The sequence below is a fragment of the Mauremys mutica genome, chromosome 2 (genome assembly GCF_020497125.1).
Source record: "Mauremys mutica isolate MM-2020 ecotype Southern chromosome 2, ASM2049712v1, whole genome shotgun sequence".
Lineage (NCBI taxonomy): Eukaryota > Metazoa > Chordata > Testudines > Geoemydidae > Mauremys > Mauremys mutica.
In genome coordinates, this window is record NC_059073.1 from 78266567 (window position 1) to 78284712 (window position 18146).

At 45.4% G+C, this 18146-nt stretch overlaps 1 protein-coding gene across 4 annotated transcripts in view; it reads left to right on the forward strand.

The window, feature by feature from the left end:
* Window positions 1-207: 207 nt before the first annotated feature.
* The window catches only part of LOC123362506 (ras-related protein Rab-10-like), a 52262-nt gene continuing 34323 nt past the window's right edge, over window positions 208-18146 (forward strand). For 2 of the 4 annotated variants that reach the window (XR_006576461.1, XR_006576462.1), the window contains exons 1-2: window positions 213-504; window positions 16631-16691. Coding sequence is in view for 2 of the 4 variants with exons in the window: in XM_045002857.1 (XP_044858792.1) it covers window positions 348-504; window positions 16631-16691 (218 nt within the window). In the remaining 2 variants the exon portion in view is untranslated. Of the gene's footprint in view, window positions 505-16630; window positions 16692-18146 lie in introns of all 4 variants that reach the window. The other 2 variants (XM_045002857.1, XM_045002858.1) reach the window with 2 other exon arrangements.

Genomic DNA, 18146 nt, shown 5'->3' on the forward strand with positions numbered 1-18146 from the left:
CTCCAGATGCTCACAGACAGACACAACCCAACCACCCCCAGACGCTCACACACCGGCAGACACAGCCCCACCACCCCCAGACGCTCACACACACACGCAGCGGGGCGGTGGGAAGCGGCTGGCGCGGGGCAGCGCCCGCAGCTGTTTCGCAAGGCCGGAGAGTCCCGGGGCAGCCGGAGCCACAAGCGGCGAGGGCGGGTCCCTCCTGCCCGTCCTTGAGGCTCGAAGGACCCGCCCCTTTCTCCCCGCGGTGCCCCTGGGCCCGGCCGGTTTCGGTTCTGCGCAGGCCGGGTGCTCCCGCCGCTCGCCCCTTTCCGGGACCACAGGACGTGGCCCCCGGACGGGACATGGCTGGGCCGGGGCACCGCTCCGCGCGGAAGCCGCTGCTGATGAAAATAGTGATGGCCGGGGAGTCCTGCGTGGGGAAAACCTCCATCGTGAGGAGGTACACGGAGCCCAGCCCGGCCGGGCCGCCCCGCGCCGCCTCCTACATCGCCACCGTCGGTGAGTGACACGGAGCCAGCGCCCGGCCCCGGCAATCCACACTGATACCCCCCCACACACACACATTCACACCCTCACGGACTGACACACACCTGCATTCACACCCTGACATACACATTCACATACTGACATGCACCCGCATTCACACCCCGACACGCATTCACACCTTGGCACACATCCACATTCACACCCTCACAGACTGACACACACCTGCATTCACACCCTGACATACCCCCCACATTCACACCCTGACACACATTCACACACTGACATACACCCCTGCATTCACACCCTCACAGACTGACACACACCTGCATTCACACCCTGACATACACATTCACATACTGACATGCACCCGCATTCACACGCCGACACGCATTCACACCTTGGCACACATCCACATTCACACCCTCACAGACTGACACACACCCACATTCACACCCTGACACACACATTCACACACTGATATACACCCTCACAGACTGACACACACCTGCATTCACACCCTGACATACCCCCCACATTCACACACTGACATACACCCCTGCATTCACACCCTCACAGACTGACACACACCCACATTCACACCCTCACAGACTGACACACACCTGCATTCACACCCTGACATACCCCCCACATTCACACCCTGACACACATTCACACCCTCACAGACTGACACACACTCACATTCATACCCCAACACACACATTCACACTCTGACAGATGACACACACCCGCATCCACACCCTGACACGCACACATTCACACCTTGGCAGACTGTCACACACTCACTTTCACACTAAACAAATATTTATTTGTATCTTCAAGGCCTACTTTTATTCTGAAACACCTTTCCAGTCTTTGCTAAATTAGACATTTAAACACTGATGCTGATGACCTAAATAGAGAGAAATGCATGGTCCTGTCTTTCCATCTTCAAATCTTCCTCTTATCAGCTGTCATGTCTTGGCATGAATTAATAATATATCTGTGACAGCCTCCTGTTGGTCTTAAAATTATTATTATTTATTTAAAAAAATGTATTGCAGTAGTGCCTAGAGGATTTAACTGAGGGCTTGTTTACACTTACCAGGGGATCCATGAGCTGTGATTGATGCAATGGCGGTCGATTTAGCAGATCTAGTAAAGACCCGCAAAATCGACTGCAGTTCGCTCTCTCGTCAACTCTGTACTCCACCGGTTCAAAAAGAGTAGAGGGAGTCCCCGGGAGAGACATAAGTAGATCTAAGCTATTCACTAACTCAAATTACGAAGCTTAGATCAAATTTCCCCTGTAGTATAGACAAGGCCTAAGTCAAGGCCCCATTGTGCTAGGTACTGTACACACACACACACAGAAAATTATACTCCCTGCTCCAAAGAATTTACAAGCTAAATTAAAATGCCTAGTTCCTTCACCTTCAATGATAGGTACAAAGTTAAAATTCTTTCCATCTATTTTACTGACCTTGTAGATAATGATTTGTCAGGCATAGTATCTCCAAGAGAATCTCTTCTTCTTCCATAGGTGTGGATGGCTGCGTTTGTAATTGCCTTATTTCATGTGCTGTTTAGTGGAAGCTTATAGAAAAATTGTGCAGAGAAACTTGCATGTTCCAGCAGTTTTGCATATGCCCTAGACCAGGGGTCAGCAACCTCTGGCACGCGGCTCGCCAGGGTAAGCACCCTAGCGGGCCGGGCCAGTTTGTTTACCTGCTGCGTCAGCCGGTACGGCCGATCGCGGCTCCCACTGGCCGCGGTTCGCCGTCCCAGGCCAATGGGGTGTGAGAATCGGCGCAGGCGAGGGATGTGCTGGCCGTGGCTTCCCATCACCCCCATTGGCCTGGGACGGCAAACTGCGGCCAGTGGGAGCCGCAATCGGCTGAACCTACTGACATGGCAGGTAAGCAAACTGGCCCGGATCGCCGGGGTGCTTACCCTGATGAGCCGCGTGCCAGACGTTGCTGACCTCTGCCCTAGACCAGCAGTTCTCAAACTTTAGCAACTCAAGGACCCCCTATTTTAATTTAAAAATTTTCAGGGATCTCCAAGCCCCCCCTTCTCAGCCCTATGCCCCGCCACCACTCCATCCCTTCCTCTGAGGCTACACCCCCACCTCTTTCCGCCCCTGCTCCACCTCCTCTTCCCCCCCCGAGCGTGCTTTGTCCCCGCTCCTCTCTCTCCCTCCCAGCGCCTCCTGCACACCCCTGAACAGCTGTTCCCCAGCATGCAGGAGGCACTGGGAGGGAGGTCCCCCTACCTTCTAGCGCCTCCTGCATGCTGCTGAACAGGTGTTCCCCGGCATGCAGGAGGCACTGGGAGGGAGGGGAAGGAGTTGAGGAGGGAGAGGGAGGGGTAGATCAGCAGGGCCAGTGGACCCCCTGGGGTATCCTTGGTCTGTGGACCCCAGTTTGAGAAATGCTGCCCTAGACCATCCCTGACCAGTGTTCTTATTGAAAGCCTCATACAATTATTACTTTTATCGTTAGAAATGTTGACTAATACCTTTCTCCTCAATTGATATTGATTTAAATATGAATACTTAAGGTAAGTGAGGATGTCAGAATCTGGCCCTATGAGAGTTGGATTAATTTGGCCCAGTTTCTAACTCCCTTACTTAAGTTGAGTAGTATTCTACTCTGCAAGTCATTCCATTGAAACCTATATGAATAAGGATATCAGAGCCTATCAGAAAGGGAGGTGTCGGATAATGAAATTGATCTTTGAAACCTGTAATAATGTACCTCATCCCTGTGGAATACCAGTGAGAGTGAATGTCTGCTTTCATGATGATACCTAATATTGGAAGTGAACTCATGCCCCTGAGACTTTTTTCTCAAACAGATAGAATTTCTGATACTCCACCTCTGTTCACTCAAGAATCAGAAGCTCCTATGTAGAACAAAACTGATCATAATAGGAGAGAATTTTCAAAAGTCAAGTCTTAATGTGGTTTTCAGAAACTTTTAAGAAAGTTTTATGTCCCATCCATGCTGTAAGCAAATTATCCAAATCTAAATAACAATTATTTGCATCTGGTTTCAAAATCCCAAATAGGTCAATTTTGTAGTATACATTGGCCGTAGATTTTTAAAATAAGTGGGCTGTGCTGGTGATAAGTGCCAGACTAACAGTATTGGCAGTAGTAAGCCTCCTGTCCAGAAAAGTACAATTCAGGAAGCAACAGTTTAAATTTCTGCAGAAGCTTCCCAATGGGCCTCAGCTGTATCCTGGAGGGACAGTTTCTAGTGATGATAGAACAGTTCAGACTTTATGTCCATCTAATCTTCTGTCTCTTTACTAAGTCTACCAACAAGAGTAGCAATTTTGATTTGGACATATGTCTGGTACAATCTTGACTGAGAGCTTTCCTTTCTTGCAGCCCATTGCACACTCATCTGAAGGTTATGAATGGCTATTAATCATTACCTATCTGACTGGAATTTCAACTGGAAATGAAGTAAAAGGCCTTTACCGGTACTCTGAGATATTTAATTCCCTAGGAATCTGAGTTTTTGGTGGGGTTGTGTGTCATCAACTTACCTTTATTCAGAGATAAAGATAGCAGTCATAGAAGAAAAAAGATTGGAGGGGAACTGTTGAGGGTCTCTTTTTGTGTCATGGCAACTAGGCATTCCATGTTGCTACAAGTAAGCCTGGTAAGACTACAAAAAATAATGTCTTGGAGCTGTTGTTAATAGACTCTACTTGCTGAAACTTTCTAAAATTATATATTTTAGAAAATGAAAACATGCATTCACAGTAAATGTTCAATGAAAGCGTTTTATGCAGCACTTAAACTCTCAGGGATGGTTGCCCTTCCTCCTCTTCAATTATACAGTTTGGGTGAATTATAAGCAGTTTTCTAATTAAACTTACACGGATCATAAGGCAGATGAATCATATTGAGAATAGCAGACTATAAAGAATAACTTTTTATTTAAACAATGGCACAGGATAGAAAGCCATAGGGAAAGCCTATGAACAAAAAAATCTTGTGTACAAGTGAACATGAAGCTTCTGCATAGTACTTTATTTGTTTTATTTATTATAGGTATGAAATAAGTTGTTATCCTAGCTATTATCATCTTGACAGTGCCATGTGCTTCTATGTGGGAAAATATTTGTGAAGATCTTGGTTCTAAAAAGGTGAAGCTTTCATTTACTTGGGGAAGGGAAAGAACAGAAGGGAAGGAACAGAGAAATGTATTTTGAATTTCTGTTCAAAGTGATGCATTCAAGTTCCACTTTTTTGTGGGAAGGGAAGTAGCAGACCGTTGACTACGTCCCTTTGAAAAGAAATTCAAAACACAAGTTCCACTTTTTGGGAGTAGGGGAGGAGCAGACAATTGTATTTTGAATTTCTGTTCAAAGGGACACATTCATGAGTGTGTGTGTGAGTGTGTGTAACATTTTTTGTCTTTGTTTTGTTATGGGTAAATTACAGAAACCTAAAACTGAAATCCTCTTTCAGACAGAGGTTTCTTTTTCTCTAGATTTTCAAATTGGTTTATATCATCTTGTAGGTAAATGAACTAATTCTAGACGTCTACATGGACTCCCTGACATTCATTTTATAAAAGAAGAGTGTAGGCTTGAATTGTTGATACATATGGTACTGTATGTAAATATGGTCTATAAAATCTAATGGACTGTATGTACTGAGAACGCTAATAGTAATCTACATGTTTCCTGGTTTTTTTTGAACAGCGCCAGATTCTGTTGCTCTTATTTATATTGAGGAGTACCTTTCTCCACGAGTAGTCTAATTTTTAATCTATTATTTAACAATACATGCGATTACTCACAGAGTGAGATACTACTTGATATGAATGAGAGGGACAGCATGTTTAATATGTAGTATGAGTGTATAACCACACCCTCATTCTGTTTAAGAGCTATTTGGGCCCAAATTAAATTGGCCTCCATCCCTACCATGTTCTGGCCCACTTGCCAGGAAGCTATCTAGGATCAATTTCCCTGACCAGTTTCCCCTACACAGACCAATCCCCATGAGGGTAGGTTTATCTCTCTATATTGTATTTCTGTAGCCCTCATTCCCTTAGTATCTAAATGGCTCACTGTTTCCCCTACCTCTCTAAGGTAGGGAAGTACTATAATCCCCATTTTAGAGATTGCACGGAGAGGCCAAGTGGCTAGCCCAAGATCTCAGAGGAAAGATGTGGTAGAGCAGGGACTTGAACCCAGGTCTTTAAAGTTCTAAGCTAGTTTCTTAGCCATTGGATCATTCTGCTTCCCGAGGCTTAGGATGCTCTCCTTCCTTCCCCTCTGCCCTCATTAGAAGCAGTAGCAGAAGATTTCAGGAAGTAGATTTTCAAGTCTTGCTGTACACTTTTGAGGGATAGGTTTCCTCTCCCCATAGTAGCTGATACATTTAAGACTTCCCTACAAATGGATTTGTTGCTAATTAACTCCATGGAAACTTATTCAGAAAGACAAGAGCCTTATCCTTGTTTAGGTTAATTCTAAATCTGTTAAAATCTCAGGTCACAGATTTGTTTTGGGTGGTTAAACCACTATCTTGGTTTGGTAGCTGATCTGATTCCCTTCCATTGTGAAGAAATTGCTTGTTGTTGGGATCACTGTAGGGATGAGCCGTCTGCTTCTGTGGTGGCAGTGCAAGGTCTTGAGGGAACAAGGGCCTCATCTTTTCTGCTAGAGTTTCAGTCAGTGATGCATTCTGAGGTACTGAATGTGTTAAGAGAACTTCATCCCACAACCTGTGCTTTGAATCCATGTCCTTCCTGGCTGTTGAAGGCCACTAGTGAAGTACTGACTCCCTTGCTTGTGGAGATCAACACCTCACTTAGAGAGTGCAAGCTGTCTATTGCTTTGAAGGAAGCAATAATGCAACCTTTGCTCAAGAAGATGTTGCTTGATGTTGACACTCTTGCTAATTGTCGATCATTAACACATTTTCACTTTTTGGATAAGACTGTGGAGAAGATTGTAGTGGGACAACTCTCATATTATCTAGATGCCACTAACCTCCATGACCTATGTCAATCTGGGTATATAGACCTGACTTTGTCACAGAGTCAGTGATCTCCTCCTGGCAGTAGATGATGATGAGGTGTCTGTGCTGGTATTATTAGATCTATCAGCTGCCTTCAATAGCATTGATCATGGTATGTTGGTGACTCATCTGCATAATCTGACAGGAGTGGATAGGGCTGCTCGTCAGTGGCTTTGCTCTTTTCTTTCAGAGAGATCTTAGCAGATAATTATGGGCTATTGCTTCTCCTCTCAAAGAGCTCTCAAATGTGAGGTCTCGCGGGATGCCATTCTGTCATCCCTCCTGTTCATATATGGGTCAGTAAGTAGGCAGGGGGTACAGTGTCATCAGTATGATTTAGGTTAACTGTAGGTCTGTCTAGTTTGATCTGGACAGTACAGTTCAGTGCCTCAGCCAATGTCTAGTTGAGATGAAAGCACGAGTGAGAGCAAGGTAGCTGAAGCTCACCCAGATGAGAGAGATGATGGGCTGGGAAAAGCCTCTGGAAGAGATGGCAGAGGTAATATCACCCCCTTTGATTAAAGGAATACATCTGCCATTAGCTACTAGTGTTGCAACTTAGGGGTGAGTTTAGAGTCCCAGCTGTTGTTTGACAATCGTATTACAGCAGTGACCCAGTAAGCTTTTTGGCGAGGAAGTTACAACTTTTTCTTTCAAATGCAGAGTTATCCGTGCTTTTGTTACCTGAGGATTAGCATATTGCAATGTGATGCATGAGACTACACCTTAAATTTAAAACCATTTGAAGACTAAAGCTTGTGCAGAATGCGTCTGATTGCTTATTGAGTGGGGCACTGGTTGCCCATTGGTCTCTAGCTGTGGCCTATGAAGCCCTTAATAGCCTTGGACCTAAGGGATTGCCTCTCTCCGCATGCCATACTGCCACAGCTATGGCCAGTAAAAGTGTTGAGGCTGGATCCCCCTCTTTATAAGAGAGCAGGATAGTTGGCAGGGCATTCTCTGTGAAGACTAAGACTCTGCTTCCTGTCTTGACCTGAAATAGCCTGAATTTGATGACTTTCTGGGCATGCTGTAAAAGGCACCTGATTGAGAGGGGTTTTGGAAAGGACTGAGAGTATGCTTCCTAGATGCTGAAGGGGGTGCATGGTGGTTGGCTGGCTGAGTTTCTGTGAAACTGATTATTTTAAAGCTGAGTTTTAATTTAGTTGTATTTATTGTTACATACTTAATTATGTTAGTTCTCCTGGAACCTTGAATAGGCATTTTTATTATTTAAATATAAAGAAAGAATGAATCATAAATACCCTATGACTATAATAGTTTAGAAATCACACTTAGCAGTTGGTATGGTTTATATCAAATTCTGGGTTTTATATGAAGAATTCAAAGAAGAAAATACAAGCTCCTGTATTCAAATAACTTTTATCTCTGGACTGGTGATAAACGTTAGTTTTGTTGATCATATTATAGAATACATTGGCCTAAAACCATCTGAAATCTGTGAGCTGTCTTTGGCACTATATTTTTCATTTTTCTTTTTTTCTTTTCAATTTGCTAAGTTTGATTGAAACTTCATATAAAGACATGAACAATTCATGCATGCAGTACATATTGACTTCTGTTTTTCACTAACATTCATTGACCTTTTTAGGTCAATACATTTAAGTTGACTTAAGAAGTCAATATGCCTTATTTTAATTTAGATTACATTTTGGTCTGATTCAGCAGTCTCTAGTTCCTTTTTTATACAGAAAAAAACTCTTGTCAATTTATTATTAAAATTTATGTCAAATAAGAACTGTTTTCCTGTAGGGCTGGAATTGCCTCGCTGGGTTATAATTTTTTTAAGTATACCCAACTCAGCCATTTGAAAGTGACCTTCCAAACCTCCACCACATATCATGTCCCTATCAAGGGCTGTAACATCTGCTGTAGAAAGCTAAACAAACAATTAAACCAAATTCTATAAGTGGTTCTTTGAAATGCAAGAATGAATATTTTTCTTCAAATTTGTAGGTTGTCTGATATGAGCATATAAACATGTTTTGGTAAAATTATATTTCCAGCCACCTTTACTAATTTATTCAAGAAAGTTTCACATAACATTTATTACAGCTGCCAATTGTATTATTTCATTTTTCCCTTCCATTAAAGTTTCAGTGAGAATTTTCAGCAGCTGAAGGACACGATCCATATAATAATTTAAACCTCTCCCCCCAAACAGCCCCCCCCAACACCAACTTGTAATACTAAGTAGAATCTTGCATCTGAAGGCTGATCCCCCAAAGTCTGCTATAAGATGCATTTGGAAGTTAAAAGAAGGGAGATTTTCTGGTATTTTGCCATTTTATTGCACTTTTGTGAATGCTTGCCTTTGATAGAGGAGTTAGGCAGCGAGGTTCAAGTAGGAATCAAAATTATGATTCTAATATCAAATTGTTGATTTTCTGAGAACTTGCATTGGAACATTTAGATTTTATGTAAAGCACAGAAGCAGAAGAATAGTGGTACTTTATCTCTACACAGGCAAATATGGTTTTAACCAAATAACATAAGAAAAAAAACAAAAGCTTCCTAACATTGTTAATCTTTCTAACCTATAAAATGAAAGTTCCTTATTGATATATCATCAGCCCTTTGTTAGACTGGGTTATTTTTCTATCCTCTTGCTGTACAGTAAACTTGATAACAGAATCATCAAACATTAATCTGAAAGGAAGGGCTTTTGAAAAAAACACGTATTTGTGTTTGTCAGGCAATAATTGAAATTCAGCAATCTTTCCATTCCTAGAGGTGTGACTAGCATTCTCTTATAAATCTCCTCTGCAGGGGACCAGATTGCGGGGTGGGGGGAATGTGATGGTACTCTTCCATGCTCCGCCCAGGGGCGGCTCCAGGCCCCAGCACGCCAAGCGCGTGCTTGGGGCGGCATGTCGCAAGGGGTGCTCTGCCGGTCGCCGGGAGGGTGGCAGGCAGCCAGCCTTTGGCGACACGCCTGCGGGAGGTCCACCAGAGCCGCGGCACTGGTGACCGGCAGAGCGCCCCCTGCGGCATGCCGCCGTGCTTGGGGCGGCGAAATGTCTAGAGCCGCCCCTGGCTCTGCCCATAAAATAAGCTCCATATACATAACATGCTGCTCACAATAGTGTGTGCAGATGTTCAAATATAGCCATGCAGTGGAGTCTGATTATTCCCATGGGCTCTGCTGGGCTTGGCTTCCCCTCAGTGGAGCTCTTGCGTCCTGCTGAGCTTCTTGATATTGGCTGCCTCTTGGGCAGGCTCATGTACCAGGGGGCTCTGCAGTGTTCCTTTAGCTTGGCTTCTTGATTTGGGGAGGGAGGTTGAGTAGTGGTGTCTCCCAATCCCACTTAGAGGTGGTGTCAAACTAAGGGTACGTCTACACTACAAGACTATTTCGAATCTACTTAACTCGAATTTGTGGAATCGACCTTATGAAGTCGAATTTGTGTATCCACACTAAATACACTAATTTGACTGTCTGAGTCCACAGTAACGGGGCCAGCGTTGACTTTGGAAGCGGTGCACTGTGGGAAGCTATCCCACAGTTCCCGCAGTCCCCGCTGCCCATTGGAATGCTGGGTAGAGCCCCCAATGCCTGCTGGGGGAAAAAATGTGTCGAGGGTGGTTTTGGGTAACTGTCGTCATTGAACTGTCAATCACGCCCTCCCTCCCTGAAAGCGCCGGCGGGAAATCTGTTCGCGCCCTTCTCTGGTCGGTTACAGCGCGGACGCCACAGCACTGCGAGCATGGAGCCCGCTGTGATCATCGCTGCACTTATGGCCGTTGTCAACTCCTCGCACCTTATCGTCCACCTCTTCCACAGTCAGCTGCTGAGAAATCGGGCGAGGAGGCTCCGTCAGCGCGGTGAGGACAGGAAGTCACAGAGTGGCGCAGACCTCTCACAAAGCGGGGTACGCCGCGCAGTGGAGATCATGGTGGCAATGGGTCAAGTTCATGGTGTGGAACGGCGATTCTGGGCCCGGGAAACAAGCACGGACTGGTGGGACCGCATAGTGCTGCAGGTCTGGGATGAATCACAGTGGCTGCGAAACTTCAGGATGCGTAAGGGCACTTTCCTTGAACTCTGTGACTTGCTGTCCCCTGCCCTGAAGCGCCAGGACACCCGGATGCGAGCAGCCCTGACTGTGCAGAAGCGAGTGGCCATAGCCCTCTGGAAACTTGCAACGCCAGACAGCTACCGGTCAGTAGTGAACCACTTTGGCGTGGGCAAATCTACCGTAGGGCTTGCTGTGATTCAAGTAGCCCACGCAATCGTTGAGCAACTGCTCTCAAAGGTAGTGACTCTAGGAAACGTCCAGGTCGTCAGAGATGGCTTCGCCACGATGGGATTCCCAAACTGCGGTGGGGCTATAGATGGGACTCACATCCCTATCCTGGGACCAGCCCACCAGGCCAGCGAGTACATTAACCGAAAGGGCTACTTTTCTATGGTGCTGCAAGCACTGGTGGACCATAGGGGACGTTTTACCAACATCTACGTCGGGTGGCCGGGCAAGGTTCATGACGCGCGTGTGTTCAGGAACTCTGGTCTGTTTAAACGCCTCCAGGCAGGTAGTTTCTTCCCGGACCACAAAATAACGGTTGGGGATGTGCAGATGCCTACAGTGATCCTCGGGGACCCAGCCTACCCGCTAATGCCCTGGCTCATGAAGCCCTATACAGGCGCCTTGGACAGTGAGAAGGAACTCTTCAACTACCGGCTGAGCAAGTGCAGAATGGTGGTGGAGTGTGCTTTCGGACGTCTCAAGGGGAGATGGCGGAGCTTACTGACTCGCTCGGACCTCAGCGAAAAAAATATCCCCGTTGTTATTGCTGCTTGCTGTGTGCTCCACAATCTCTGTGAGAGCAAGGGGGAGACCTTTATGGCGGGATGGGAGGTTGAGGCAAATCGCCTGGCTGCTGATTACGCTCAGCCAGACAGCCGTGCCGATAGAAGATCCCAGCGGGAAGCGCTGTGCATCCGGGAGGCTTTGAAAGCTAGGTTCCTCGGAGAGCAGGGTAACCTATGACTGTCCAGTTGATTTACAGAGAAGCTGAACCTGAGCCTGTTTCAGTGACTGACTTCGATCTGCGGTTACATACCCTGTTCTCCAGGTTCCCCCCCTTCCAACGCACGTTTTAAAATAAATTTAATGGAACACTGATTATTAACAAAGTTTTCTTTAATTATGAATTCCTGTTCAAGGGTTGAAACATGAACTCAGACTGTGGTGAGTACGGTGTGCACTGATGTACAGACTGCTTCTACACTAGAGGAATGACAGGCTCCCGCTCCTATAGCGGTCTCTGGGGGGAGGACGGTTGCAGGTGGGTGTGCAGGAAGGGGTGGGTTTGCAGGAAGGGGTGAGGGGTGCTGTCTTTGGGACGGAGTTTGGATGCAGGCTCTGGGCTGGGGGTTGGGGCATAGGAAGGGGTGAGGGGTGTGTGGGAAGGGTGAGTATGTGTCCGTGGATGAGGGCTCTTGCTGGGGCTCAGGGCATCGGAGAGGCTCGTGGCTAGGGTGGAAGGGCATGGTAAGGGCAGCCTGCCTTGCCATTTGTGGATGGCAGGCGCTAGGACCCTGGGGCAGCATACACCTCACAGACTGACCCGGGGCAGCATACACCTCACAGACTGACCCTGGTGCCTAGTGACTGCAGTCTGTGTGTGTCCTGCTGTTGATCCTGCCCCCAAGTCTGTACCCTGGTAATGGAGACTGTCCTATGCAATTAAAAAAACCCTCCCCCCCTTCACACAAAGTCTTCTGACAAGAAAAACGTGACGGAAACAGTGAATAACAACAAACTACTTTTAATACTCAACTACACAGTGGGGGGATGAAACTTGGATTTGGGACTGGGTGATCCAGGAAGGGAAGCACTTCTCAAAATTTATGGCATGAGAGCTGTTTGGTACATGAGCGCTCTGCTGGGGTGGAGTGACAGTTTTCACGGCCCCTAGTGCCCCTCCTTCTTGTGATTTTGGATGAGGGGGGGACAGGACTTTGTGGCGGGGGAGGGCGGTTGCAGATACAGTTCAGGGGGGCTCTCTGCTCCTGCCTACGGTCCTGCAGAACATCTACAAGGCGCCGGAGCGTGTCCGTTTGCTCCCTCATTAGCCCAAGCAGCGTTTGAGTCGCCTGCTGGTCTTCCTGCCGCCACCTGTCCTCCCGTTCGCTGTGTGAGCGCTGGTGCTGACATAGGGTCTCCCTCCACTGTCTCTGCTCGGCCGCCTCGGCTCTGGAGCAGGCCATCAGTTCCGAGAACATGTCGTCCCTAGTCTTTTTCTTTCGCCGCCTAATCTGCACCAGCCTCTGTGAGGGGGATGCCGGGGCAGTTCGTGAAAGAGCCGCAGCTGTGTGATGGGGAAAAAGGAAGTGATTTCCTTGAAAAGATACATGTTTGCGAACACTGAACACAGTCTACTCAGTTTCTGTGAACAAGACCATACAGGGCACCTAGTCTCACAAGCTCTCAGGACAAGTTCGAGATTTCGGAATACGCTTTCATTGGCTGCGGTCTTGCACAGGAGATCGGACAAGCGGGGTGGTACAGCTGAATCCGTGTAGCAGCCAGGCCTGGTAAGCCCTACACTATAGGCTGCTTAACAGTTAATGGATAGCTGTGCCCTTCCGCTGAAGGCAATCTGGAAAGCATAAAGTCTGACCCTGTTCCAGCCCCTCGCAGCTGTGCCCGGGAAAGATCACTGTATGCTTTTCCTCTGCGGCCTCCAACACGTGGCTGTTTAAACAAAGGTCATTGCTATGCAAAGTAAAAGTCAAGCATTCACAATAGTAACAGTACACTAATTGCCCTAATTAGATGCAGCAGTCGCCGAACGAGATTACCCTGAGGTGGGTCACTCGGAGAGAGAGAGAGAGGATGCTGCGAGAATCCCTGCACAGACCAGGACCGTATGCTGCCATGCTGGTCGAGGCAATGATTCCGCTGTACGTTAGGATGGCCTGGCGCGGAAGAGTGTGCTTCCACGGAGCACCAAATAAGGCACCTCTCCCCAGGAACCTCCTGCGTAGGCTTTTCGAGCACCCCTACGAGAGCTTCGTAGAAGTGTCCCAAGAGGATTTCTGTTCCATCCCTATATGTGTGGACCTTCTTTTTATATAGTTTTATATGGAAAACTTTTTATATAGTTTTTATATAGTTTTTATTCCTGTTTTTAAAAAAATAAATGTTTCCATGTTTATAGCACTTACCGACTGATCCTTCCCCTGATTCTGAGTCCGGGTTAACAGCCGGGGAGGGTTGGTAGGGGATCTCTGTGAGGGTGATGAAGAGATCCTGGCTGTCGGGGAAAGCGGTATTGTAAGCGCTGTCGCCTGCGTCATCCTCCACAAACCCTTCCTCATCTTCCCCATCAGCGAACATTGCCGAGGAACTGCCTGTCGACACTATGCCATCCTCAGAGTCCACGGTCACTGGTGGGGCAGTGGTGGCAGACCCACCTAGAATGGCATGCAGTGCCTCGTAGAAGCGGCATGTCTGGGGCTGGGCTCCAGAGCGTCCGTTTGCCGCTCTGACTTTTTGGTAGCCTTGTCTCAGGTCCTTGATTTTCACGCGGCACTGCGTTGTATCCCGGCTGTATCCTCTGAGTGCCATGGCTTTGGAGACCTTCTCGTAGGTCTTTGCATTCCGTTTGTTGGAGCGCAGCTCCAAAAGCACAGACTCATCGCCCCACACAGCGATCAGATCCAGGACTTCCCGGTCTGTCCATGCTGGGGACCTCTTTCTATTCTGGGATTGCATGGACTCCTCTGCTGGAGAGCTCTGCATCGTTGCAGGTGCTGCTGAGCTCGCCCCGATGTCCAACCAGGACATCAGATTCAAAGTGCCCAGACAGGAAAAGGAATTCAAATTTTCCCGGGTCGTTTCCTGTGTGGCTGGTCAGAGAATCCAAGCTTGGACTGCTGTCCAGAGCGTCAACAGAGTGGTGCACTGTGGGATAGCTCCCGGAGCTACTAAGTTCGATTTGCATCCACACCTAGCCTAATTCGAGATAGCCATGTCGAATTTAGCGCTACTCCCCTCGTCGGGGTGGAGTACCGAATTCGAACTAAAGAGCCCTCTAGGTCGAATTAAACGGCTTCCTGGTGTGGACGGTTGAGCGGTTAATTGGAATTAACGCTGCTAAATTCGATTTAAAGTCCTAGTGTAGACCAGGCCTAAGCTGTCACTCACAGTAGATAGTGAATATCTTAAAAATGTGATCTTTTCTCTCCTTTCTTTTATGGTTTAGTGAGCAGTGAGTTAACAGCATTGATTTAAAGTATTGTCATTGATATCTGTGTTAGTACCCATTGAGATGAATGGTACAGAACACATCTCTCGAAGCGATGGTTTCAGGTTCTGCAAATGTAGGTAGATGTCACTGCGTCATTTACACTTGGGTCATATTTTTGAAGTTACCTTAGCAACCCATAACAGCTAGAGGCTTATTTATGTTTTTAAATGAAAGCTTAAAGCTTGTCTACGTGAACATTTAGTACACGAGCAGTCACACGCACTAAGGAACTGTTAATGCGCAGCAGCAAGATCCACATGGACAGTTAGTGCACCGCAGGCTAGTCCAGGGTAGATTCACACCCAAGCTTGCCATGTACTAAATATGCACATAAAGAAGCTCTTAGATTATAGAAAACAAAAAGCAGCATGAAGGAGGTGCAGGTACCATTGTTTGTGTGCTGAATCTAAGCTCTGCCCCTCTGTCTAAAACAGACTTCACCAGAACCGAAACCACAAACCTGATGTTTTTCATGTTCCTTTTTATCAGAGGAGAGTTATTTTAGGAACATTACAAAGGACAGTTTTGTTCTATTTTGGAATCGTTGAAGTTAAGAGAGATTTCTAGAATTATGGCTATAAGCCCCCAGCTAAGGGATAAGAAATTTACAAATTGAAGACTATAGAAGATAGACTATTAAGGCTATTCTTCCGAGACAGTCTAAAGATGCTGCTGATTTTACTTCTGAAAAATAAGCAGCTGTGGTACAACAGTTCAAGAATATAGTAGGCATAGACTTCTGAGTACTGTAGGTTCTGATAGCTTGAGGCTTGACTCATGAGCATTATGTAAGATAACTTGTAGTTGAAGGTGTCCTCTAGGGTTTGAAATGTAGTATCTCTCTTCATAAGGTTATCCTTTTGTGGTGTAAGGTATTTATTTATCTGTATTATGGTAGCACCAAAACCAGAATTGCACTCTGGTTTCCAACTTCAGTGATGTCCATTACATCATCTCTTTATTACACTTTAACACAATATGGACTTTTCTTGACATGCAAAAAGGGTGTACTTTTTCAGTTGTGTTAGCTCAGTCAAATTAGTTTAAACACTGCTTTACCCCGGCCACTGCTTTACCGCATTATATCCGAATTTGTGTTATATCGGGTCGCGTTATATCGAGGTAGAGGTGTAGTAGATCTAAAATACGTTTCAGTACCAAAACATTTTGGATTTTGAGGCATAAACATTTAAATGGAAGGGTAGTATAGAGGTATGGTCTTTACTTGAACGCATGGCCACTTATCTTTGTATCTAATTAATTCAGTTAATTCATTTCTAGTCCTGTTGATGTAATCCTGGACACTTCTTTTCAGTAATGTTGCAGTAAAGGCTAAAGAATGGCATAGGGCGAGCAAATGCCATGTAAGCATTTGTCACTAAACCTCCATGCAGAACTACAGCACTATTATTATGGGACTGATTCCCTTAGCAGAAATTGCCAATATTGTGACAGTTTTGTGCATGGGCCATCAAACAGCTGTCATGTCACTTGCCAGCTAATGCTGGTTTGTAGCTATACTTTCCGAGTTGACCATGCACAGTGAGTGACTGAGTATAGAACTTTGACCAGTCTGATAGTTAATTTCAATATAATTACTGATGTATATCAAAAAGAACTCCTATAGTTCTTTTTTCCCTACCTCTGTTTTGCGCATATACAATTAGTGGTTTATTATGATTTTTGGTTGATGTTGGTTGGTGTGCTTCCATTACTGTACATCCCAAAAGTAACTTTTATTTACAAATAGTCTCCATAAGAAATAAATGTTATTTCAAGACATGTAACAGATTTTCTTGTTTCTTTTAGGCATTGATTTTAAAGTAAAAACAATAACATTTAATGATACAACAGTGAAACTTCAAATATGGTAAGTTATAATTTGTCCCACAAATGAAAGCCAGCTAAAGTATAGAACTATACACTGTGCAAAATCTTGTCCAGCTTTGATTATTTGTCCTCCTACAGTGTAGTGATCATATTAAAGCTTGCAGTAGCGTGAGGAGACTATGTTTAGAACAACTAGTACATGTTTTTTAAAAAACAGTTATCTTAGAAATATTTAACATTGAGTTATTGTAGTATATGGATAAAATGTAAACTTATATTCCATACCAAATATAAGCAACTTTATTAAAATGATAAACTTAAAAGAAAAAGCTAGGAGATTTGGATTTAAATATTTCATTATCCTACAAACATATGTTCATAGGGTCAGGTTTAGGATTTGGATGAAGACTAGCAAGGTGATTCTTTGGGCACCATAATCTTATTTTTAAATAAAAGGGGGTGTTTTGGGGCTGCAGCTGTGGTGGATTCTGTATATATTTGCCAATTTTTGAGTTTCCAGCCACTAGATCTCCAGTGGCTAGAGGGTTTGAATGCATTCTGGTGAGTTTTTTTTTTTTAGTCCTTGTCTACATTTAGGGTAAGATTCTTTGCTGCTTATCTAAATTGCAAGCACAGAACTCACAGCCCAATAGGAGGAGGGGCTTTGGTGGCTTTTGAGCTACTTACGCATTTACTTGATCCTGGGCTGTCTTGTAATCTCTATCATAATCTAGACAGCTCTGGAGGCCTGTCTAAATTACAGCCACCTCCCCAGGATGCTATATGGGCCATAGTGCTGCCTGGAATCTCTGCTGCCTGCACATCATGGCTCTAGCACCAGCTTAAACCTCCCACCCCAACCTGCCCCCAACATTCTCCCTTTGCCAGGTCTTACAAAGGGGTGCTTAGAAAACTACATTACATCTGTCTTCTAAAGTGTCTGTGCTGGGGAAATCGTCCCCCAGCCTGATCCAATAATTTTAGAGCAGCTTTACGCCACTTTACCCAGTGCAAAGGGGCAAGGGCAAGAGTGAAAACCTCACCCGTAGGGTTTTAGCTATTGGTGTAGCTACCCTAATCTAGCCACACTGATGCTGAAATGCTGCTCTTCTGCAGCTTACCCCAAAGTATGCTTCTGTAGTAGAAGTCATAATTTATTCCAGTGCAAACATTCTATATTAAGGGTTGTGCAAATGCAGTTACACAAGTTCAGTTACACTGTGGTTAAAAATTTCATGTAGACAAAATCTATTTTTGTCTTTCTTTCAATTATTTAAGTATAGGCTCTAGAATAGTCAGTAATATTAACATAAATGCCCAAAATAGTTTGCCAGCTCTTTCCCTGCAGAATGGCATATATTCTACCACCTCTACCATAGTTCCTCCTCCTCTCTCAGAAAACAACTCAAAATTGGGGCTGTATTCTTTAAATTGCACTGAAAAAACCATATCCATACTCTTTCAATGTATGCAGTACCAAGTGACTCCTTTCTGG